Below are 20219 nucleotides of genomic sequence, written 5' to 3'. Positions count from 1 at the left end.
ATATTGTAATGTTAAATACTCACATCACAAAAATACAGGTAACATGACATACAATGAGGGTGTGTGTAAAAAAACTGTTTATTCAAGACAGTTTGCATTCATTTATCCAACATCATACATGGGACAGCATCCAATGACTGGATTGGTTTAAATGTATTTTCTTTCATTCCAGGTGACTAATTCCTTAGGTGTACACCTGATTCTTCCCCTCACCATCTGATAAAACATCATATATTATGAGAACGTTTATTAAATCCTGGATTCCTCAGTGTTTCTGGATTCTCAGGTCACCATCCAGATCATTCCATGGAAACAACAGGCTTCTTACGTCTCAGATTGTTTCCTACTATGAATCTATAAACCAGTGTAAAAAGGAACTGCCAGAACATTTCAACTTTGCAAGTGATGTCTTAGATGAGTGGGCACGACTGGAAAAGGTAGTATTTGTCTTTTCCTTTATAGACATTGAGTTGTAGTTTAACCCCAGCTGTCAACAAAGAACCACACAGCCCCTGGATCTCACACAGACACACAGACGCACACACACACACACACACACTCCCCAGTGGGATGGGGAGGAGAATTAGGAGAAAAAAAAGGTAAAACCCATGGGTTGAGGAAAGAACAGTTTAAGAATTGAAATGTTATAACAATAATAATAATTATTATATTAGTAGCTGTAGTCGTAGCTCACTTTCCACTGATTGATGCCCAGCCCACCCCAACGCCTCCTAATAAACTTCTCCCCAGGGTACAAACTGAGCAGGAACTTTTGTGGTGTGGAATATCCCTTCTGGCAGTTCAGGTCAGCTGTCCTGTCTAGGAACCCTTCCAGCTTCTCATGTACCTCTTTGTTGTCAGAGTGTGGGAAACTGGGAAGTCCTTGCCTTACCGTAAGCACTGCTTAGCAACAACTGAAACATCAGTGTGTTATCAACATTACACTCATCCTAAATTCATAAACCACAGCACTTTAGCAGGACTTAGTAAGAAAATTTACTCTATTCCAGCCAAAACATGAAACAAATCTCAGATGATACAAATCAGTTTTCCTCATTGGTACTGGACAGTATTCACTGCACAGTGGAAAGCACCATTCCATTTAATTTATCAGAAATACAAGTGTCACACTAAGAGAGTGATTGCTAGGGATGATTTGCTTATCTAGGAGTTATTTTTTATTGAAATGAAACCTTTTAAGGATTATCTTATTTTAATGACTTCTCACATATTGTAGGATGGAAGAAGAACACCAGCAAATCCAGCCTTTTGGTGGATCAATGATGAGGGAGAGGAGGTGAAGTGGAGCTTTGAGGAGCTGGGCTCTCTGTCCAGGAAGGCAGCCAATGTACTTTCTGGGGCCTGTGGTTTGCAGAGAGGAGACAGAGTCATAGCAGTTCTGCCTCGTGTTCCTGAGTGGTGGCTCCTGAATGTGGCCTGCATGCGAGCAGGTGAGCGACTCACTGACTCCTAGGGTACAGAGAGAAAGCCAATAGAGGGTACAGGCCATGTGCCCTCTCCACTACAGTGAAGAAAATGCAAACAGGAATGCTCTGTTGTGACCTCTGCCACTGATCTTTTGCCTAGAAGGAGAATTGGCAAGCACAGGAACCGCACAGGAGACACAGGGCCAGACATGGTCCAGTCAAACGGCATGCTCAGGTGAAGCCAGTGAGGGGTGAATGGCTGCAGCCAGACTTGAGCACGTGCATTGTAAGGGAGATGAATGTATAATGGAAGAACTTACATGATTAGTGTCATTAATAATTCAATAGATCTATTTTGTTCTGCTTTTAAACTGCTAAACAAACATGATGGATAAAATCAGCATCAACAGAGAGACACAATCAAGTATTTTTGGGAAATACTGAGTTCTCTCAAATTGCTTCTTTCCAGGAATTGTCCTTATTCCAGGAACATCCCAACTAACAGCCAAAGACATCTCATACCGACTCCAGGCTTCAAAGGCCAAGTGTTTCATTACCAGTGACACACTGGCACCTGCAGTGGAATCTGTCCTGCCTGGCAGCCAGTTCCTGAAAAGTAAACTCATTGTGGGCCAAGGGAGCAGGGATGGGTGGCTGAACCTCAAAGAACTCCTTGCGTAAGTGCGCAGCTCTTTCACCATCATGCCTGTGAGCTGAAGGGAGCTGTACCAGTCAGGTGACATGGCTGAGTTTTGGGGAAATTTTCAAAATCCAAATGAGTTACATTTCGCTGTGAACTCGCAGCATTGTGATTACATTGCATTAAGTAGAGATTCATGCAACCCAGGTTTTGGGAGCCAAGTTCAGGTACTTCAGCTTCTTCTTGCTCCTCAGCCTTGTGATTCTGATTTTACTTGTTACAAGCAAAATGAGTTCTCTAACTTTTCCTTGTGACATATAATACAAAAATTTCTTTAGTAAGATCATATAATTTGGGGCAACTTTCCCATTGTACTCCTAAACATTAAAAATACTGATTCCCTGGTAGAAAACTGCATGTAGTGACCAGAATATGTGATTTCTTCTGAAGGGTTGCATCTGCTGACCATCAGTGTGTCAAGACGAGGAGTCGAGACCCAATGATAGTGTATTTTACCAGTGGAACTACAGGCTTCCCAAAAATGGTGGTGCATTCCCACAGCAGTTATGGTATTGGATTTGCAGTCTCTGGCAGGTATTACCTTGCAGTTCTCTCAGGGTCCTGACTAAGTGATGTGATCAACATTAAACTGAACACATGACCATAAAATTCCAGTAAATGTAGGCATTTCATGACTGTAGGATCTTGCATCCTCCTCATGATTCCCCTTTCTTGATAAAACTCTTGTTATTAAAAGCTTCAGTAAGGGCCAGTTGAGCTCATCATGTGCAAAGCTGTGTTACTTGCAGGGCTGAAAGCAGAAGAGCAATAAGGAAAGTGTCCCTACAGCCACACCAGAGGAAGTCAAGTGCTCTCATGTTGGGCCAACCTTCCCTGAGAACGAAAGCATCCCTGGGCCATTTCATTATGCCTTAAAAGTTACACTTTAGGTTAAATTTGTGGCTTGGTACTGATTTGCTTTTCCCAAAAGTTTTTTCATCTCTGCTTTTTCATCAGGTATTGGATGAACTTGACTCCTTCAGATATAATGTGGAATACCTCTGATACTGGCTGGGCAAAATCAGCCTGGGGAAGTGTTTTTACACCATGGATCTGTGGATCCTGTGTCTTTGTGCACAATATGCCACAGTTTCAACCAGAAGTTATTGCAGAGGTGAGTAATCCCCACATCCCAAGCAATCCAAAAATACAAGAATGCCTATTCTTCTTCCAAGTTGTTTTTCAAAACCACTCATCAGGATGATTCTTCTCAACATTGGCCTCTTGTATGGGGCAGAAACCGTAACGTTCCCAAGAATAATACTGGGAAAGCTCTGGTCTAGTTCCCTATCACCCATTGGGCTTGAGCCTGGAACACAGACAGTTTAGAAAACCCAAAAAACACCTTATTTGCAACTACTGCTCTCCCTGGTCCTTCTTTTACATGACTGACTTTTGTTGGACAGAAAATTCTATATTTTCTACAGGAGTTGGACTGCCTGGTACAACATTTTTATGGTTTTCATCTTGTAGACATTTGAGCATGTAAATTGTGTTAATCACCTGTACATTCAAAAGGTCAGACCCAGCATTACACTTTCTTTTCAGCACAATAACTTCCTGTTTTTCTAGACTCTCTCAAGATATCCCATCACCACTTTCTGCACAGCTCCCACCGCCTTCCGCATGCTGGTCCAACATGATGTGAGCAGGTACAGCAGGGAGGGGAGGGAGGCTGGGGCACAGTGCTGGGACACCTCGGCATGATTAGTTCCTTAGGTTCCTTTTTTTATTTTTTTTTTCTGTTAAATGCAGTCTAAGTAGCACAAGTTGCTCTCAGTAAAGAAGGCTCTCAGCTTTGAAATGTGAGAATAATTAGCCACACCATAGGCTACTTGGGCTTCTGGACTGGGTATTTGAACAGACAGCACAGAGGAAACAAGGGAGGATTTTTAAGTTGCAACTTCCTCTGAACTTAGGGCTCACAGTTCAGTTTAAGTCAATGCTTTAGGCAGCATTGGATCAGGGACTTACTGGTGCACCATGGAGTTGTTCTCACATGTTTGAGAATGAAGGGAGCAGTTAGAGGAATTTCACCTGCTGAGAGTTATTTGGTAGCTGTTACCACCAGTTTATTACTCTGTAAAATACCCAGCTTGTGAGAATTGGTTTGCAAGGAGTTTTCACATCTTTGGTAAGTTACTTACTCTTGTCACATAGGTCTTTCATCCTGACAAGAGCCAACCCAGGTTTAGCAGAGATCTCAGGTTCTGTCTTCCTATTCTGTACACATATTCCTTTCCTTCAGTCTTAGGTGTACTGGAAAGTCAAGGAAGTCTGTTCAGTTAAGGTTGCTCACTTCTCATCTTAGGAGTTAAGAAAATTATTTCATTTGCTCTTCTTCTCAAGCTACAAGTTCCCGAGTCTGAAACACTGTGTAACTGGAGGGGAAGCACTCAATCCTGAAGTGTTTGAAAAGTGGAAAATCCAGACAGGGCTGATTATCCACGAAGCTTATGGCCAGACTGAAACAGTACGTTTCCATTAATTCTTGCAGTATACACATTCAAAGGTAACAAAACCAAAACCACAATATTCTTGATAAAAGGTGAGAATCACCTATATGATTTGGAAAAAAAAAGACTTTGTATAATTATTATATAATTATGATGATACAGTTCCAGAATCAACAAGCTGCATATTTTAATGGTTTAGACCCATGAAAAAGTATGCCAGAGACTCTTCAGAGCAAATAAGTTGCAGGAGATCCCTTTGTCATCTTTACTTTAAAAAAACCTGAAATAATAATTTGCTTCAGATATCAATTTGGCCTGTCTGAGGTTTTAATGGCAAATATTAAAACAGCTCACATCCCAGACTTCTCTGTAAGTGAACATTAACAAAACCATTAAGAGCCAGATCTCAGGCCTTCTCTCATTTTGCCCTTGAATTGTTCCAAAATTAAATGTCCAATTATTGAAATAATTTCACATCTGCTGTCCTGCAAAGTCAAGTGTTTGCAGGACAACCCACTGGCTCAGACTCAACAAAACCCAGCTCACTCAGGTCTGACCTGAAATACCCCTCAACCCCTCTCTGATGCATTCAAGAACCACAAGGCTTTGGTCCTGATTCTTCCCTTGTCACAACAAAGTCACAAAGAGGAGTCCTGTCTAATGCAAACAATAATACAATTTACAAGATGTTGCAACATTTGAAAAAATCTTTTACAAATCTTTTCTGCAGGTGACAATCTGTGCCAATATGAAAGGAATGAAAATTAAACCCGGCTCTTTGGGAAAAGCTGTTCCCCCTTATGATGTGCAGGTACGTGGATATGTGGCAGTTTTGGGTAGAACTGTAAGGCAGTGCTGTCTGTGTGCCTTGTGTGCCCTGCACTGAGCTGGAGCAGATGTTGCTGTGAGCTGATCAAAGCACTGCTGCTGTGTCTGTCCTTCCTGCAGGTCGTGGATGAGCACGGGGCTGTTGTGCCTGCAGGAGAAGAGGGCACCATTGCTGTCCGAGTGCAGCCCACGCGACCCTTCTGTCTGTTCTCTGAGTACTTGGTGAGCCTGACTTGCTGGGTCTGTGTCTGCTGAGAGACTTGGGAGGGACCCAGGGCAAAGTTCTGCCAGGAGCAGAATTCCATACAGGATCTTCAGAAGGTCTCACTGGGTTACTTGAGGACTTTGAGACTGATCAGTGTGTGGTGGTGATGAGGTGTAGGGCATTCTTAAGAAAACAGTAGAATCAGGCAAACTTAAATATATTCTCCCCTGTAATTGCACTATCATAATGAATAAGCTTTGGGGGACCTATCTGTGTTTTTAATCCTTTTATGACCCCCCATAGTATTTGGATAGTTGTAGCATCCTTGAACAACAACTTGTAAAATGCAATTGCTCGTTATGTGATAAGAAACTTCTGCAAGTTGAGTACTATAACTTCTGCTTTTCACTATGTTGTCAAAGAGTTTTGCTGTGTAACCAAGAGGTTACACTAGGTGTAGAGGTCCCATAGGTCAATGCAAATAATGAAGTTTTTTCCTTCAGGTGACCTCATTTGAGTTTTGGTCCTGTCAGTTAAGGGTGAAAAGTTTCTTTTGACAGGAGGTTATCAAGGCAGCCCCATGCAATGATAAATCATTTCCCTGAACAGAGTGGGTTACACATTTTTGTGGGTTACACATTTGCTGTGATGAATGGGCATTTTGATAGAGGATGACCTTTTCTCTCTAGGACAGAAAATTCTGTATACACTCCTTAGTGTGTAGTGTACTTTTCCATCTGTCACATACTTCAGGCATCAAACTGCTAATTAACACAGCTCTGGGTTTTTTAGTTGAAGATATGAAACAGTATTGAACACACTCATTTTGAGAGCAACTTAAAAAATTATTTGTATCATTTTTAGCACCAGTGGAAAGGAAATGGAATATGTTTCACTAATAACCAGATACCTTTTCTGAAATGTTTGATTCTTGCCAGGATAATCCGGAGAAAACTGCCGCCTCTGTGCGTGGAGATTTTTATCTCACTGGGGACAGAGGCATTATGGATGAAGAGGGATATGTCTGGTTTGTGGGAAGAGCTGATGATATCATTAATTCTGCTGGGTAAGGCATTTCCTTTCAGATTTCAGGAAATTTCCTCATGCAATGCAGCCTGGAAAGCCCAATGGACCGGTCCATGCTGCTGGGGCTGATGTGTCTCTGTGCTCCCCTAGGTACCGCATTGGCCCATTTGAAGTGGAGAGTGCATTGATACAGCACCCAGCAGTCTCAGACGTGGCTGTTGTCAGCAGTCCTGACCCAGTGCGAGGGGAGGTAAAACAAAACAGACAAAAGATCTAAAAGAAATGCCCTTCATTCTAAACATCACTATCCCTATATGTGCTAGGTTTCCTTTGAATTGAATATGTTGTAGACTTTTGAATTAAATGGGCTATTTTTTTAAAAATCCGTGTCTTAATAGATCTTAAAATATCAGAATTATTTCTTTGTTTGCAGGGTTTTGATGTGGAAAAATAGTTTGGTTTTTCAAACTAATAATGACATGGTTTTGTCTAAGCAATGAAATTTTGATTATTTCGCATTTACCACTAGACATATAGTGGCAATGACATCCAGAGTGTTTTATATTTTCCAACTTTGCAACATTTCTTTGAGTGACAGGGTCAAGATTTTCAGCTTTAATAGGATATAATGTTAAGGGGGAAAAGATGCTGGAAGTATGAAAAAAATCCTCTGCTCTAGAATGGCACAGCACAGCAATTGATAACAAGCAGCCAATGAAAAGGGAAATTAAAGGAAAAGCTCATATTTTGGCATTCTGAATTTTGACACTCAATTTTCACAACAAATATATTCCCTTATTGCCACCTCGGGGAGTTAATGAAATCCCTCCATTTTGTGGCACAGGTGGTCAAAGCCTTCATTGTTTTAGCTCCTGCTTTTCTATCACACGATCCAGAAAAATTAACTCTCGAACTTCAACAACATGTCAAGAAGGTGACTGCACCTTACAAGTATCCAAGGAAGGTAAGTACAGCCCAAAAAGACAGGCTCTCTCATTGGACCAGAAACTGAGCAATTTTTGTCCTGCCTCATCTCTTTTTCAACAGCATTCTGACAAACACTCCAACCAGAGTTAGATAAAATAAAAGTAGATGACAGGGTCTGTTGCAGCTGTAGCCTTGGGTTGGCTGTGTGTGCTAGAAAGTGCCCGGAGGGAGGCAGTGGTCATAAAATTTTATTTCATGAGGACCCAGTCTTTCTTTCATGGATTACTGGAGTTTTCACAGCAGCTCAAATGGGCAAGGCATTCACTTAGCATTTCATCACCTGCCTCCCTGGCTGGGCAGCTTTCCATCCTTTTACCCCCAACCATAATGAAAGTGTGTCTTTCCTTCAGTCAGGAATTTAATCAGAATGGTTTTTTGCCTTTCAGGTAGAGTTTGTTCAGGATCTGCCAAAGACAACTACTGGGAAAATCCAGAGAAAAGTTCTAAGGAGCAAAGAGTGGGCAAACGTATAAAAAGAGCAAGAGTGATCTTGGAAAACAAGGAGAGAAATATTCCATTACCTGTACCCACCATAACACATCACACACAGCACAGATCTATGATCCTGAGCACTTGGAAACATTAGGAAAACGAGCTGTGGAAGAAAAACTAGAAAACACTCGTGTGACTTGAGGATATGTGCTATTGGAACCACGTTTGTCATTGACCTACAAATTTTCCAAAGAAAGGAAGTGCAAGTAATTCAGACTGTCAAATGGTAAAGAGAAAGGACCTACCCAAGTGCATACAAAGATTTAATTTTTTTACTGGATATAAACATATCCAGTAAAAATATATATAAACATATATATAAATAGGTTCCTTACAAAAAAAAAAGTGTAACTACAACTCTTAAATACATACAAATAAAGGAGAAATTAATAAAATAATCTTAATCCTGTGGTGAGTATCAGCAGCACATTATTATATTCTTGTCAATAACTACCACTGTAACATTCTCAAATTCTTTCATGGTGGAAGGAAAAAGACATTTCTTTTAAATGGTTAAAGTTGAGGCAAAAGAAGACCCAAAATGCTTTAGGTTAAGGTGCAAGCTACACAGATCTAGCAATGGTGTAAATGATTACAAGAAAAAAGTTATTCCTCAGAAAGAGCTTTGCTGATTGGTCTGCTTTGTGCCACATTCAGTTCTCATTGCTCAGAAGAAGTGAGCAGTAATTTCAGAAGGGTTTCACTCCAAAACCTTTATGAAAGAGTGCCCAGGTTTCACATCTCCAGGGAATCTTCTCATATGGGAAGCATGTCCTAACAGGTGAGTGAAATGAATGAAGAGGATCTCCCATAGCAACTCCTGATCTCTAATGTCCACAGCAGACAGGTCAGGAGAATGAGCAGAAAAGTCTCTGTCCAACTCAGGGGCTACAGAATGAAGTGAAGGTTCTTGGGATTGATGCGGTGAATGGATGAACTAGTCAGTAACTGCTGAGGTTAATGCAGTGAGATTCTTGATGGAAGTAGTTTGGAAACACTCAGAAAAGAAACAGGAATAGAGAATCAGGTACTAAATGTATGAAGCAGAAACATTCTTCTAATGCAAACAATAACATCTGATGTTGTGTTTTACTATGGAGAGTTGTGGGCAAGTAATTTAAAATTTTAAAATATGAGAAAGCAGGATAGGGAACTTATCTTTTAATTAGCGTGCTAAAATCATCAGTCTGGCTGTGACTAGCCCAAGTGACTTTAATGAAGAACTCATTAATTCATAACTGGATTATCTTTGGATAATCTCAATATTAATTTTCCTTTTTTGTTGGTTTGTTTTTTGTTTGTGTGTTAGTCATTGCAGGATTTATAGCAACAGTTCTGCAATTTTCTTATACAATCTACAGCATCTAGACACATTATCTTCTGCCATGAAGTTGCTGTTTAAATTACAGAGTTTAAAACTCTTGCGGACTCTGAAGCCTCCTAATAGGACTTTCCATGGACATCCCAGGCTGCTTTCCTCTGATGTATATTCCCAGTATGAGTCCATCAGACAGGGCAAACAGGAGATACCAAAGTACTTTAACTTTGCAAGTGATGTACTGGACAAATGGTCTGAGATTGAAAAGGTAAGTGATCTTCTGTTTTGTCAATGGAATACTTTAATTTTAGATTTAATTTGGAATAGGCTGGGGCTTTTTTCTTTATAAAAACAACCAGTCTTCAAAACAAATTTGCATTATGAAATTATAAAAAATTTCATTCTTTCTTGCTTTATTTGTTGTTATTTTGCAGGAGTATTAATGCACAGTATAAGGCTTAAATTGAAGTAGGATCCAGACTAGGACTTGGGATGGTAAAAACTAGGAATTAGGCTGGTAAAAAGGCTGGTAACAATTTAAGATTCAGAAAACAAAAATCTATTGGGGATACCTGAGCTTGATGAATAGCAAATCTCGATCCTTTAGGGACAAGAAAAAAAAAAAAACTTACATGCCATCTGTCAAATACTCAGATCTTCTATAATTTACAGATGTATGTACATTATTATTTAATGGTCTTTCAGAAGAAAATATTTTAGTTTGAATTCCTATGTTTTTTAGGCTGGAAAGAGACCATCAAACCCTGCTTTCTGGTGGATAAGTGGTGAAGGAGAAGAAGTGAAGTGGAGCTTTGAGGAGCTAGGGTTCCTATCTCGGAAAGTGGCCAATGTGCTGACTAAAGAATGTGGGCTGCAGAAGGGAGACAAGCTGATCCTGATCCTACCACGAATTCCAGAATGGTGGCTGGTCAAGGTGGCTTGTATGCGAGCAGGTCAGTGAGGTAAAATGGTCATTGCAAATCAGTTGAAAGAATCAAGAATGGATATGATTTATCAAGGAAAAATTGTATAATAATCCAGTGAGTAGACTAGCTGCCAGGCAGTCCTGAAGGATTTTCACTAGGGGCCATAGGAGAGGTAACTTGTGCAGGGGGCAAGAAGATGCCAGAAGGCAGGGAAGAGCCATGGAAGTCACCAGGCAGGTCCACATTTCATTCCTGACAGGAGAGCACAGGCATCTGTATTAATCTAATCTAACTGTTTGGCTGGGGAACACCAGAGCAAATCTATTGGAGATCAGTTTGGGAATAGCTAATTAATATCTTGGGTTCTTAGAAAAGAATCAGCTGCAGAAGAAATGCCAACACAAACTAATTTATCTCTCTTCCAGGAATTGTCATAATCCCAGGAACATCCCAGTTATCAGCCAAAGACATACAGTACAGACTCCAGGCATCAAAGGCCACGTGCATCATTACCACTGACAGACTGGCACCTGCAGTGGACTCGGTGGCATCCCAGTGCCAGCTCCTCAAAACCAAGTTAATGGTGTCCAAAGGCAGCAGGGAGGGGTGGCTGAATTTCACTGAGTTGTACCAGTGAGTATGACTTAGTGGCACTGCAGTCACAAGGACAAACCAGGCCTGTTCCCACAAACTCAACTACAACAACTGAAGTTATAATTGCATTCTCCTTTTTACAGAAACCAATCTGCTGACCATTCCTGCATTAAAACAAGCATTCAAGACCCAATGATTATCTTCTTTACCAGTGGAACTACAGGTTCTCCAAAGATGACTCAACATTCCCAGGGTAGTCTTGGTTTCAGACCCCTTTTAAGTGAAAGGTATGAAAGAGTTAAGCTTGGTTGAAAATAAGATAATTGAAGCTGCGTAGTAGAACTATTGTAAAAAAATTCTGAATAAGAAATACCATTGTACATCCCCAGCCCTTCTCCCTTTGGAAACAGAGTAAAAGCCCCATCAAATTGCTAGGGATTAGGATTGCCCCAGTGTCTCATTCTTCCAATTAATACCTCTTACCCTTTTTCTGGGATTGTTTGAGGCTTGTTTTTTGGTTTGGTTATTTTGTTTGGCTTGGGGGTTTTGTGTTTTTTTTTTTTGTTTTGGTTTGGTTTTTTTGGTGGTTTTTTTTCTGTTCTTTCAGGTACTGGTTGGATTTGACTCCCTCTGACATGATATGGAACACAGCAGACACAGGATGGATACTAACTTCAATAGCATCTTTTTTTGATCCCTGGGTTTTCGGATCATGCATCTTTATACATAACCTACCACAGACAGACTCAGCAGTCATCCTAAATGTAAGGGAAAAACTCATGGAAATGTATTCATCTGCAGAAAGCATGCCAAAACCAATTCTTGACAGCATCCACAGATTTCACGAGGGTTGTGTTTTTAGTCATGTTTGAGATACTGTATTTGCTGTGTAAAGCCCCTACTTTCATTTTTAATGTAAACAGAAGGGGTCACACATGCAATCCATTAATACATTTTGCTTATAGTCGGTGAGCACGTGAAGGAAAATCATCCAAAAGCAGCATTAAATGCCTGCCATTAATTCTAGTGACTGTGGAAATAGTATCAGTGGGTATTAATGCAGAAATGAAGTGTTTATCTGCCTACACCGTCCAAGATGAAAGTGAATACCTCCCTGTGATGGAGACAGAGGAGGAAGCATTCCGGCCATGCCCCAAGCTGTGGGGTCCTGGTGTCAGGTAGATGTGTTAGCATGGGATTTTTGTAATCAAATATACAATCTCTGCATATTGCACCAACTGCAGGAGGGTTCCTCCCCCAACAGAGAGTGTGCTGCTTTTACACAGGGGGAAAATGCACTTCTCCTTTCTGTGTCACCCGTTTGCTGTACATTCCCAAGGCAGTTTTTTGTTTGAGCTTCACTTGTCCTTCTTGTTGTTTAACCCTCTAGACTCTCTGCAGATTCCCAATTGATGCCCTGGTCGGTGCTCCAACATTGTTCCGCATGCTGGTGCAAAACGATCTCTCCAAGTATGTCAAAAAATTATTTACTAATGTTTAATTTACCCCAGCAAAACTTAGTCATCTCCTTTATCTAACTGCTTGACCCAAAACAGATTAATAATTTAGTTTAAAATATCCTTCACAAGAAGACCGTCATGCAAAATTTGAGTTTTGCTGAGCTTTTTGATCAAACAGAGAAACTTGATGTTTTCCCACAGAAATTTGAGACTTACACTACTGTACTTTTTAGTATGAAACTGAGATTCTGTTAAATACTTTGTCATAATTTTTGTTTACCACATAAATTGTCCACGCTTTGGGAAGGACTTCATCCCAGAAAGTGCATGTCAGCATAACTGTGAGGTAATTATTTGTTGTGGCAGTTGTACCTCACCCCCTGCTCCAGTTCTCACTGCCTGCCATTGCTCCTTCCTTCCCTCTTGAACTTTCTTGCTTGGCCTGTTGTAGAGGGTCAGCAATCAGGGCCTTGGCTCAGTAGATCAGTATTTGGTTATTTATAATCCCAGCTGACTTCAGCAAAAAATTTATTTTTCACATGTGTAACTCTGATTGCTAGAGTGTAGAGAACAGAGTCATATTCTTGTATTTGGAGCAGAAGGATCAGGTTCCCTCTGAATTCCCCACTTTGTGGCACCAACTCTCCCAGTAAACAGCTCTCCCATGGTGTTCAGCCTTGCATGCTCCTGGTCTGTGCCACTAGATTTAAGTATTGCCTTTCTTGTTTTTAACTCTGTGAAGGTACAAATTCATGAACCTGAAGTACTGCATGAGTGGAGGGGAACCACTCAACCCAGAAGTCATGGAGCAGTGGAAGAGCCAGACGGGGCTGGACATCCATGAAGTGTATGGCCAGACTGAAATGGTACATCTGTAGGAACAATAGCCTATTAAATCTTTGGAATTACTTTTTGCTGTATGGTTTGTTTTGTAAGAACACAGTCTGTTTCTTCCTTCCCATTTCTGTGGATGTTTCAGTAATTCCCATCCCTGGTAACCTCTGAAAGAACTTCCTCTCACAGCCCTTCTCACAAAACCTGCCAGAAACATGCAGGTTTGGGAGGGAATGTGCTGTAATATTTCCTCAGATGTCCTTAAGATAATTCCAAGTAACAGTGACAGTCAAAAGGGCAGAGTTTGAATCAAAGGTAAGAAGACTGGTTAGCAGAGGACATGAATTTTTCACAGAGAATGGAACAGGATTCTTTCAGGGAGTTTTATGATTTTGCTTATCTGCACCATACAGCACTGACATATAGGATCCTATGAATTCCTTGCTTTGGAATTAGTATAGAAACTTTGGAATTAGTATAGAAACTTTAGTATTAGTATAGTATAGAAATATATATATATAGTAGTATAGAATTTAATGGATTGAGTGTGAATGTAGCAACTTTCTATTGCAAAACTTTGGTTTGATTTTGATTTTTACAGGGAATAATCTGCTCTGTTTGTAAAGGAATGAAGATTAAACCCGGATCAATGGGGAAAGCAGCTCCCCTTTATGATGTTCAGGTTTGTTGATTGCTCTTTAGATTCTGTCATGGGGGATTTTTTGTTTGGTTGAATTTGTGTTTGGAGTTTGTTTTTCATTGGACTAAAATAAGAATTGTTTTTCATTCTAGATCGTAGACAAAAATGCCAATATCTTGCCTCCAGGACAACAGGGGGAAATTGCTATCAGAAGCAAACCTATAAGACCACTTGGGTTTTTCTCTGAATATTTAGTAAGAACTTCATTTTATTCCTCACCACCACTACCAATTTCCCCAAAGGCTCTCCAATTGCATAGTGGTCCTAAGGGGTGGACATTTTTCACCATTTAATTGTTTATTATCAGAGTAATTTGTTTATTTGGATTGGTAGGTGTTGGAAAGAAAATAATTTTGGATCAAGTTAAATTTTATCTTAAAGAATAGAATTTATTTTAAAGCTATTTTATTGTATTTTATAGCAATATTAGTACATCCTTGACTGAAAAATTAAGTTCCAGTATAGTTGATGTTATATGTGTTATAGCATAATGTATAGCTAATGCATGCTCAAAATCTAAACTACTGCTTGCAAACCACTTTAAGGATAACCCTAAGAAAACTGCAGAAAGTGAACGTGGAGATTTTTATGTCACTGGAGACAGAGGGACTATGGATGAAGAGGGATATTTCCAGTTTATTGGCAGAGACGATGATATCATCATTTCTTCAGGGTTAGTCTGCACATAGCCATTCTAAATCTGCCATATATATATGTATATTCTTATATATATAAGAATATATAAATGTATATTCTTACATGTTGCATCTTGGTGAGCTTCTGACATCATAATTCTGTGATAGGAATGTATTGACCTCTCGACTTTGGAATACTTGCTGTTATTATTAGCTTTTCACAGACCTGCAGTATCATCTTGGTCATGATACTGGATCTATTTCCCCTGCAACATCTCATGAGTTTGAACAAAGAACGAAGACTCCAGCTGGCAAGAGATTATGCAGTTTATTTTTTGACTAAAATTGAAGGAATCTCTATTGGATTCAAAGAGTTTTTGAAACATTAATTTTCAACATGCTAAAAGGAAAGAACTTGCTATTGTAAGATGTGATACCACAACGTGGCACAGGCTGCTACAGGGTGGGATGGAGCTCCACCCTAAGAGCTCCAAGGAGAGTGGAGCAGCATCCACAGCCCCAGCAGTCTTCTGCCACAAGACCACTATGAAACATCCCTACTTCTAACCAAGCCAGCTTTCCCATTTCGCCTAAAGCTTCTATAGTTGGTTGTTGATTTGTTCTGGCCTTGTTTTTTATTTCAACATGAAAATGAAAAAAACATTTGGTACTGTTTTTTACCAGATAAAAAATAAGAGCTAAATCTCATTTTTATTTTTCCTTACCTAGGTATCGCATCGGGCCATTTGAAGTAGAGAGTGCCCTGATAGAGCACCCAGCTGTAGTAGAAACAGCTGTTGTCAGCAGCCCAGACCCGCTCAGAGGAGAGGTAACAATGATGAACAGAAGGGGGAAAGCAATGCGTTTGTCCAAATATATAATGATATAAAAGAATTTCTATTTAACTGAATAATGTACAGCTCTAAGGCAATATTGTCATCCTAGAATCATAGAATTGTTTAGGTCAAAAAATACCTCTGAGGTCATTGAGTCCAACCATTAACCCAGCACTGTCAGGTCCACAAATAAACCATATCCCTAAGCACCACATCTGCTTCCGTCATGGATAATCCTAGTGTGGTTGACAAGCAAAATCCCTTTTATATCCCATTTATATACCTTTGCTCTTCTGAGTTTCTTTTCATCTCAAGGTCTTCTCTGTGGAGAACACTACTTTGATGCTTACTTTGCCCTTGTTCTTATGCATTTTTTTATACACTGAAATTGTCATTTATGACTCTTGGTGTAGCCAAAGTTTTACTGTAACTGCTCAAGACATGGGCTGCAGGTATGGTGAAAGCACACTCCTGTGCCAGGATAACAGTGCTTACTGTCCTCAGTGAGAACCTCAGAGAGAAACAAAATGTCCCTTAGCTTCAGGGAGAACTCCACAGAGACACCTTTTATTGTCCCTTTGTAGTGGTTTTGATTTGCTAATTTGAGATTTTTCGGCTAACGCACTAATTTATATAGTGGGTTTAGTGTTAGCTTAATTGCTAGTACATCTACTAGAATTATTTACTCATTTCTTGATGTGAGATAGGATTAGAGAGGAAGAGCAAAGTAGTTTTAAACTTTGAAGGGTATAACGAAAAGCTTTATTAATAGAAACTGTTACCTGAATCAAAACAGGAAGGGAAAGAGACCTTTCCCGGGCTTTGTTCATTTATGAAATGTGTTTTCACAGAGGCATGTTCAGCCTTCTCAGTGGCTTAACAGGTTGTCAGTTCTAAAAATTAATCACTGATTGATTTTTGTCAGCCATAGAGGAAGCTCTCAGCTTTTTTTAAAACGTTATTACCATGGGTGTCTCCTTCCTTCCTCACTAAATGTCATATGTGAAAACCAGCGCACCCTTCATCTTGGCTGCTGATGAGAAGAAAGGACAAAGGCTTTTTTTTTGAATGAGGACACAAAAATGGTCCTTTAAACTTTCCTTTCTGCACATACACATGCAGAGACTGAGCACAATAATTTCTTATCATGTGCTGGTTTCTCTGTTCCTCATGACTGCTGTGACTGAGCAGCATTACTCACTGGTAACCTACACATCAGCCCTTAAAAACAGAGAATCAGATCACTTTTGCTAATTTTACCTTACAGGTCGTGAAAGCATTTGTGGTTCTGTCCCCAACTTTTTCATCCACTGACCTGAAGAGCTTAACTCGTGACTTGCAGGACCATGTCAAGAAGACTACTGCTCCATATAAATACCCTAGAAAGGTAAATATTTCTGAGGAGAAACTTTAAAACAAGGCACCTTTCCTTAAATCTCAGGAAAATTACCATTTAGATTTTCATTATTCACTTGAAAAAGACAGCAGTAAAACTTTATCTAGACTACTGACTCCAGAAGACCTTTCCTAAATAACATTAGTTTACATTGTTTCTCATGCATTTGTGTAAAATACTTGTTTAAACTTCTCAAAATTTTCAAGGTTTTGTATATCCCAGTTAGATCTCCATGTTCTTAGACTCACAATCATAATTCTATGTTTTGTGTTTAACCTTCAAACAAGCACTTGCCACTGCCTTTAGGGTAGCACATTACTCAGTCTGAGTAAGACTTACCTACTGATCATCACAACTAATAAATATACACCAGCACAAGAGAATACACTTGGTGTTTCTTAGAAATCCCAGCACCACAGGAAAAGAGCTACTGCAGTGCATTAGCTAACTTGAACAGAACTCACAGAACTAAGAAACATTAAAGACTTTGGGGCTGTAACATCCTTTTCTCCTTCTTTTTGAATTCATCTCTGAGCTCTGATACCATTCAGGCATTCACCATTCTGCTGTGAGTTACTGTACTCAGTTTGGTCAGCTGAGAGGCAGCTGTACAGATGTTTGGCTGTCTAGGCAGCCATAGAGATGGTTTCACAAGTGGCACAATGTGCTGCTTTGGTTTGGCTTGGATTTGAGGCAAGCAGCTCTTACTGCTGGGAGTCCTCTCAGTCTTCCACATAAGCCTGGAGAGTCTTGGAAAACCAGCTCTGTAGAACACACTGCATTGCCTTCTCTCTTTATTTTATCTAGGTGGAATTTGTCAAAGAGCTGCCAAAGACAGTCACTGGGAAGATCAAGAGGAATGAATTAAGGGACAAAGAGTGGAGACGGATATAGCATTGTTGGAATTTAACAAAACTACTTTTATTCCATTGCTACTATATACATTTCACTACTATAACTGCCCTCATTCTCTTTTTGTTAAGTGCCTGAGCAATAAAAAAATACACGTAACATCAAGTTGTGATATTTGTGCTCCTTGCAGAGTTTCAAATATTAGCACCTGACTGGATTGTATAATTCTGGGTGAGGAATAAAATTTTCAATAGACAATTTCAATAGCCTTTCCCTTTGAGACCTCCTCACCATCCCTCTTACAGCCCAGCTTCTATTTGATGTTATTCTTGAGAGACAATAAAAAAAATAATGCCCATATTTGAAAAGGTATTTTACATGAAATATATTTGATACACTATTTCCTGAGAGTTTGCCCTGACATCCAAAGCTTATGGAAAGGACATGGTGACTGGTATGGTCACTATATGGGTTCCAAAAATGCGACATTATGAAGAGGTTGCAAAAAAAACCCATTTTTTCTGGTGCCACTGCATAGTGGCAGTAGAAGTCCTAAAATTGCATTGTTACAGATGGGGTATTTTTATTAAATGTGGTATTCGTTTCATTGGATAGGTTCAAAATCCACATTTTTGGTGGTAGGATGAGAATCATGTGTAGATGTCCTTTCTTTTGAAAGCATGTTGTCTTTTCCAAGCACTAGCCAGGAGTGGAATTCTCAATGCAAGGCTGGAAGTATTCTGAAATAGATACAAACATAAGATCCCATCTTTTGCTTTAAAAACCCCTCGGAGGTAAATGAAATGAAAATTGAGATTATATTTAGTATGTGAGAAATAATCCTTTAATAGATTATACTTTCATGCATAATGAGAAACTAGTAAGTTGTAGAAATTCACAGTATGTGCTTAATGTTCCACATATACATATATACAGTGTGTGTAAATATATATTTTATGTATGCATTTGGCACATAGAATTGCTCTGCTTGCATTAGTAAGAAAGTTAATATTTAGTTTTATGTCTTGAAATGCTTAATACGTTTCCAGAATGGGTTTGGAACTTGGTCCTGCAGATTTTCTGGATTGTGATTTTTGTGACTTTGAGTGAGTTATTCTAACCAGTCCATTGAGCTGGAACATTTTATAAGTGATCCACAACTTCATCTGCTTTCCCACAATACCCAAAGTTGGAATTAAGTTTTAATGAAAAACAGCAGCTTTCAGATGAGTTTGGGTTTAGTTAGTCAAAAGGGTTTCAGATTGTTGATAGAAAACCAACTCTTCTACTAATACTTGATCTGGGTCTAAATAGTCACCCTCTAAGAATAAAAAAAACGAACACAATTTATAAATGAAATGTATGTAAGCTTATCTCTTTAAAAAGAGCTTGTTATTGAAAAGATCAGTAAGAGAAGGGGTAATTGCCAAGTTTGGCCATCACACTCAAGTGTTAGATTTAAGATTCAGACCAGAACTCACCATTTCTGTCTGAGCTTCCATCAGCTGTGGCAGAGCAAGGGAGCTCAGCAGCTGCTAATTTGTTAATGGGTTCCTTTACAGTCCTTAAAATCCAAAATAAAGTTATCTTCAAACACAATCTCACAGGCTTCTAGTGAGTGCCGAAAATTAAGTCCCCCATGAAAGCAAGTAGTTTGTTTAATGTGATTCTACCAGAAGAAAAGTGAACAAAATAAGGCTGTGCTCAAACCTGACTGCAGCAGGGTTTTAAACTTCCTTTTTCCTGTGTAACAGCTCTTTTCTGAGAGATTAATTTTTCTTTCCTTCATTCAGTCAGAACAGAGGGAAAACATATTTTTTAAATGTAATGCCATTTTTGGACAGAATAACAAGAAATTGAATTAGGTCTTTAAATGCAATTAAAAAAACATGTTGAAAAATGTAGTCTGGTCACAATTTCAACATCTGATTCTTTTTAAGGACATTGAGATTTCAAATGTGAGTACTTTTCGGAAAAGCAATCCAATTTGAAGTGATCAGGTTTTTAAAGTAATCCATCTATTGCATGTAAGTAATAAATTTTTAAATATAATCTAATTACGAACTTTGAAAGTAATTGATTTTAAAGCAAATTTAAAAGTATAATCCTGAAACATGTTCCTAGGTTTTTGGTATTGTTCTGTGCTGGGCTTTAAACAGACCTGGCTAGGCTTTTCCCTGAGGCCTGGTAGTGGCACAAATTGTTCATTCCAGCAGGGAAGGGCTTGCTCAGGTTTCTTCTCTGCTGCAGCACAGCCTGCTCAGTCTGCACATTGGGTCAGACAGACTTGCCAACGTGTTCTTGCCATTTTGCAATGATAACCTGAACCTGACCAGGAAAAAGGGAAGAAACAAACTGGTGAATGAAAACATTTCTGTTTGATGTGTGGGCAGGAGCCTTTGCTCTGTCACACTGCCCAGGGTGTCTAGCAGCCACACAAAGCCCCTCAGTTGTTCCCAAGGTTGTGCTAGGTCCCAATGGTGTGTATTTGTCCTGCACAACAGACTCGAGGAATTACTGAGTCAACCAACTGATACTCCTTGTTTC

At 39.5% G+C, this 20219-nt stretch overlaps 2 protein-coding genes across 2 annotated transcripts; both read left to right on the top strand.

Annotated features, from left to right (window-relative positions):
- The first annotated feature begins 236 nt into the window (after window positions 1–236).
- LOC134050356 (acyl-coenzyme A synthetase ACSM4, mitochondrial-like) lies at window positions 237–8102 on the top strand. The gene is made up of 13 exons (XM_062503368.1): window positions 237–437; window positions 1238–1451; window positions 1897–2104; window positions 2518–2661; window positions 3085–3241; window positions 3700–3779; window positions 4477–4600; window positions 5314–5394; window positions 5532–5633; window positions 6555–6682; window positions 6793–6892; window positions 7487–7606; window positions 8016–8102. Exons 1-13 carry the CDS (start codon window positions 237–239, stop codon window positions 8100–8102), a joined length of 1746 nt encoding a protein of 581 aa, XP_062359352.1.
- Window positions 8103–9506: 1404 nt separating this feature from the next.
- LOC134050354 (acyl-coenzyme A synthetase ACSM4, mitochondrial-like) lies at window positions 9507–17714 on the top strand. The gene is made up of 13 exons (XM_062503366.1): window positions 9507–9707; window positions 10182–10392; window positions 10791–10998; window positions 11103–11246; window positions 11567–11723; window positions 12350–12429; window positions 13162–13285; window positions 13855–13935; window positions 14046–14147; window positions 14499–14626; window positions 15318–15417; window positions 16692–16811; window positions 17628–17714. Exons 1-13 carry the CDS (start codon window positions 9507–9509, stop codon window positions 17712–17714), a joined length of 1743 nt encoding a protein of 580 aa, XP_062359350.1.
- Window positions 17715–20219: the final 2505 nt, after the last annotated feature.

This window comes from Cinclus cinclus, chromosome 16, assembly GCF_963662255.1.
Source record: "Cinclus cinclus chromosome 16, bCinCin1.1, whole genome shotgun sequence".
Classification (NCBI taxonomy): Eukaryota; Metazoa; Chordata; class Aves; order Passeriformes; family Cinclidae; genus Cinclus; species Cinclus cinclus.
This window is presented reverse-complemented; position numbering and strand designations above follow the sequence as displayed.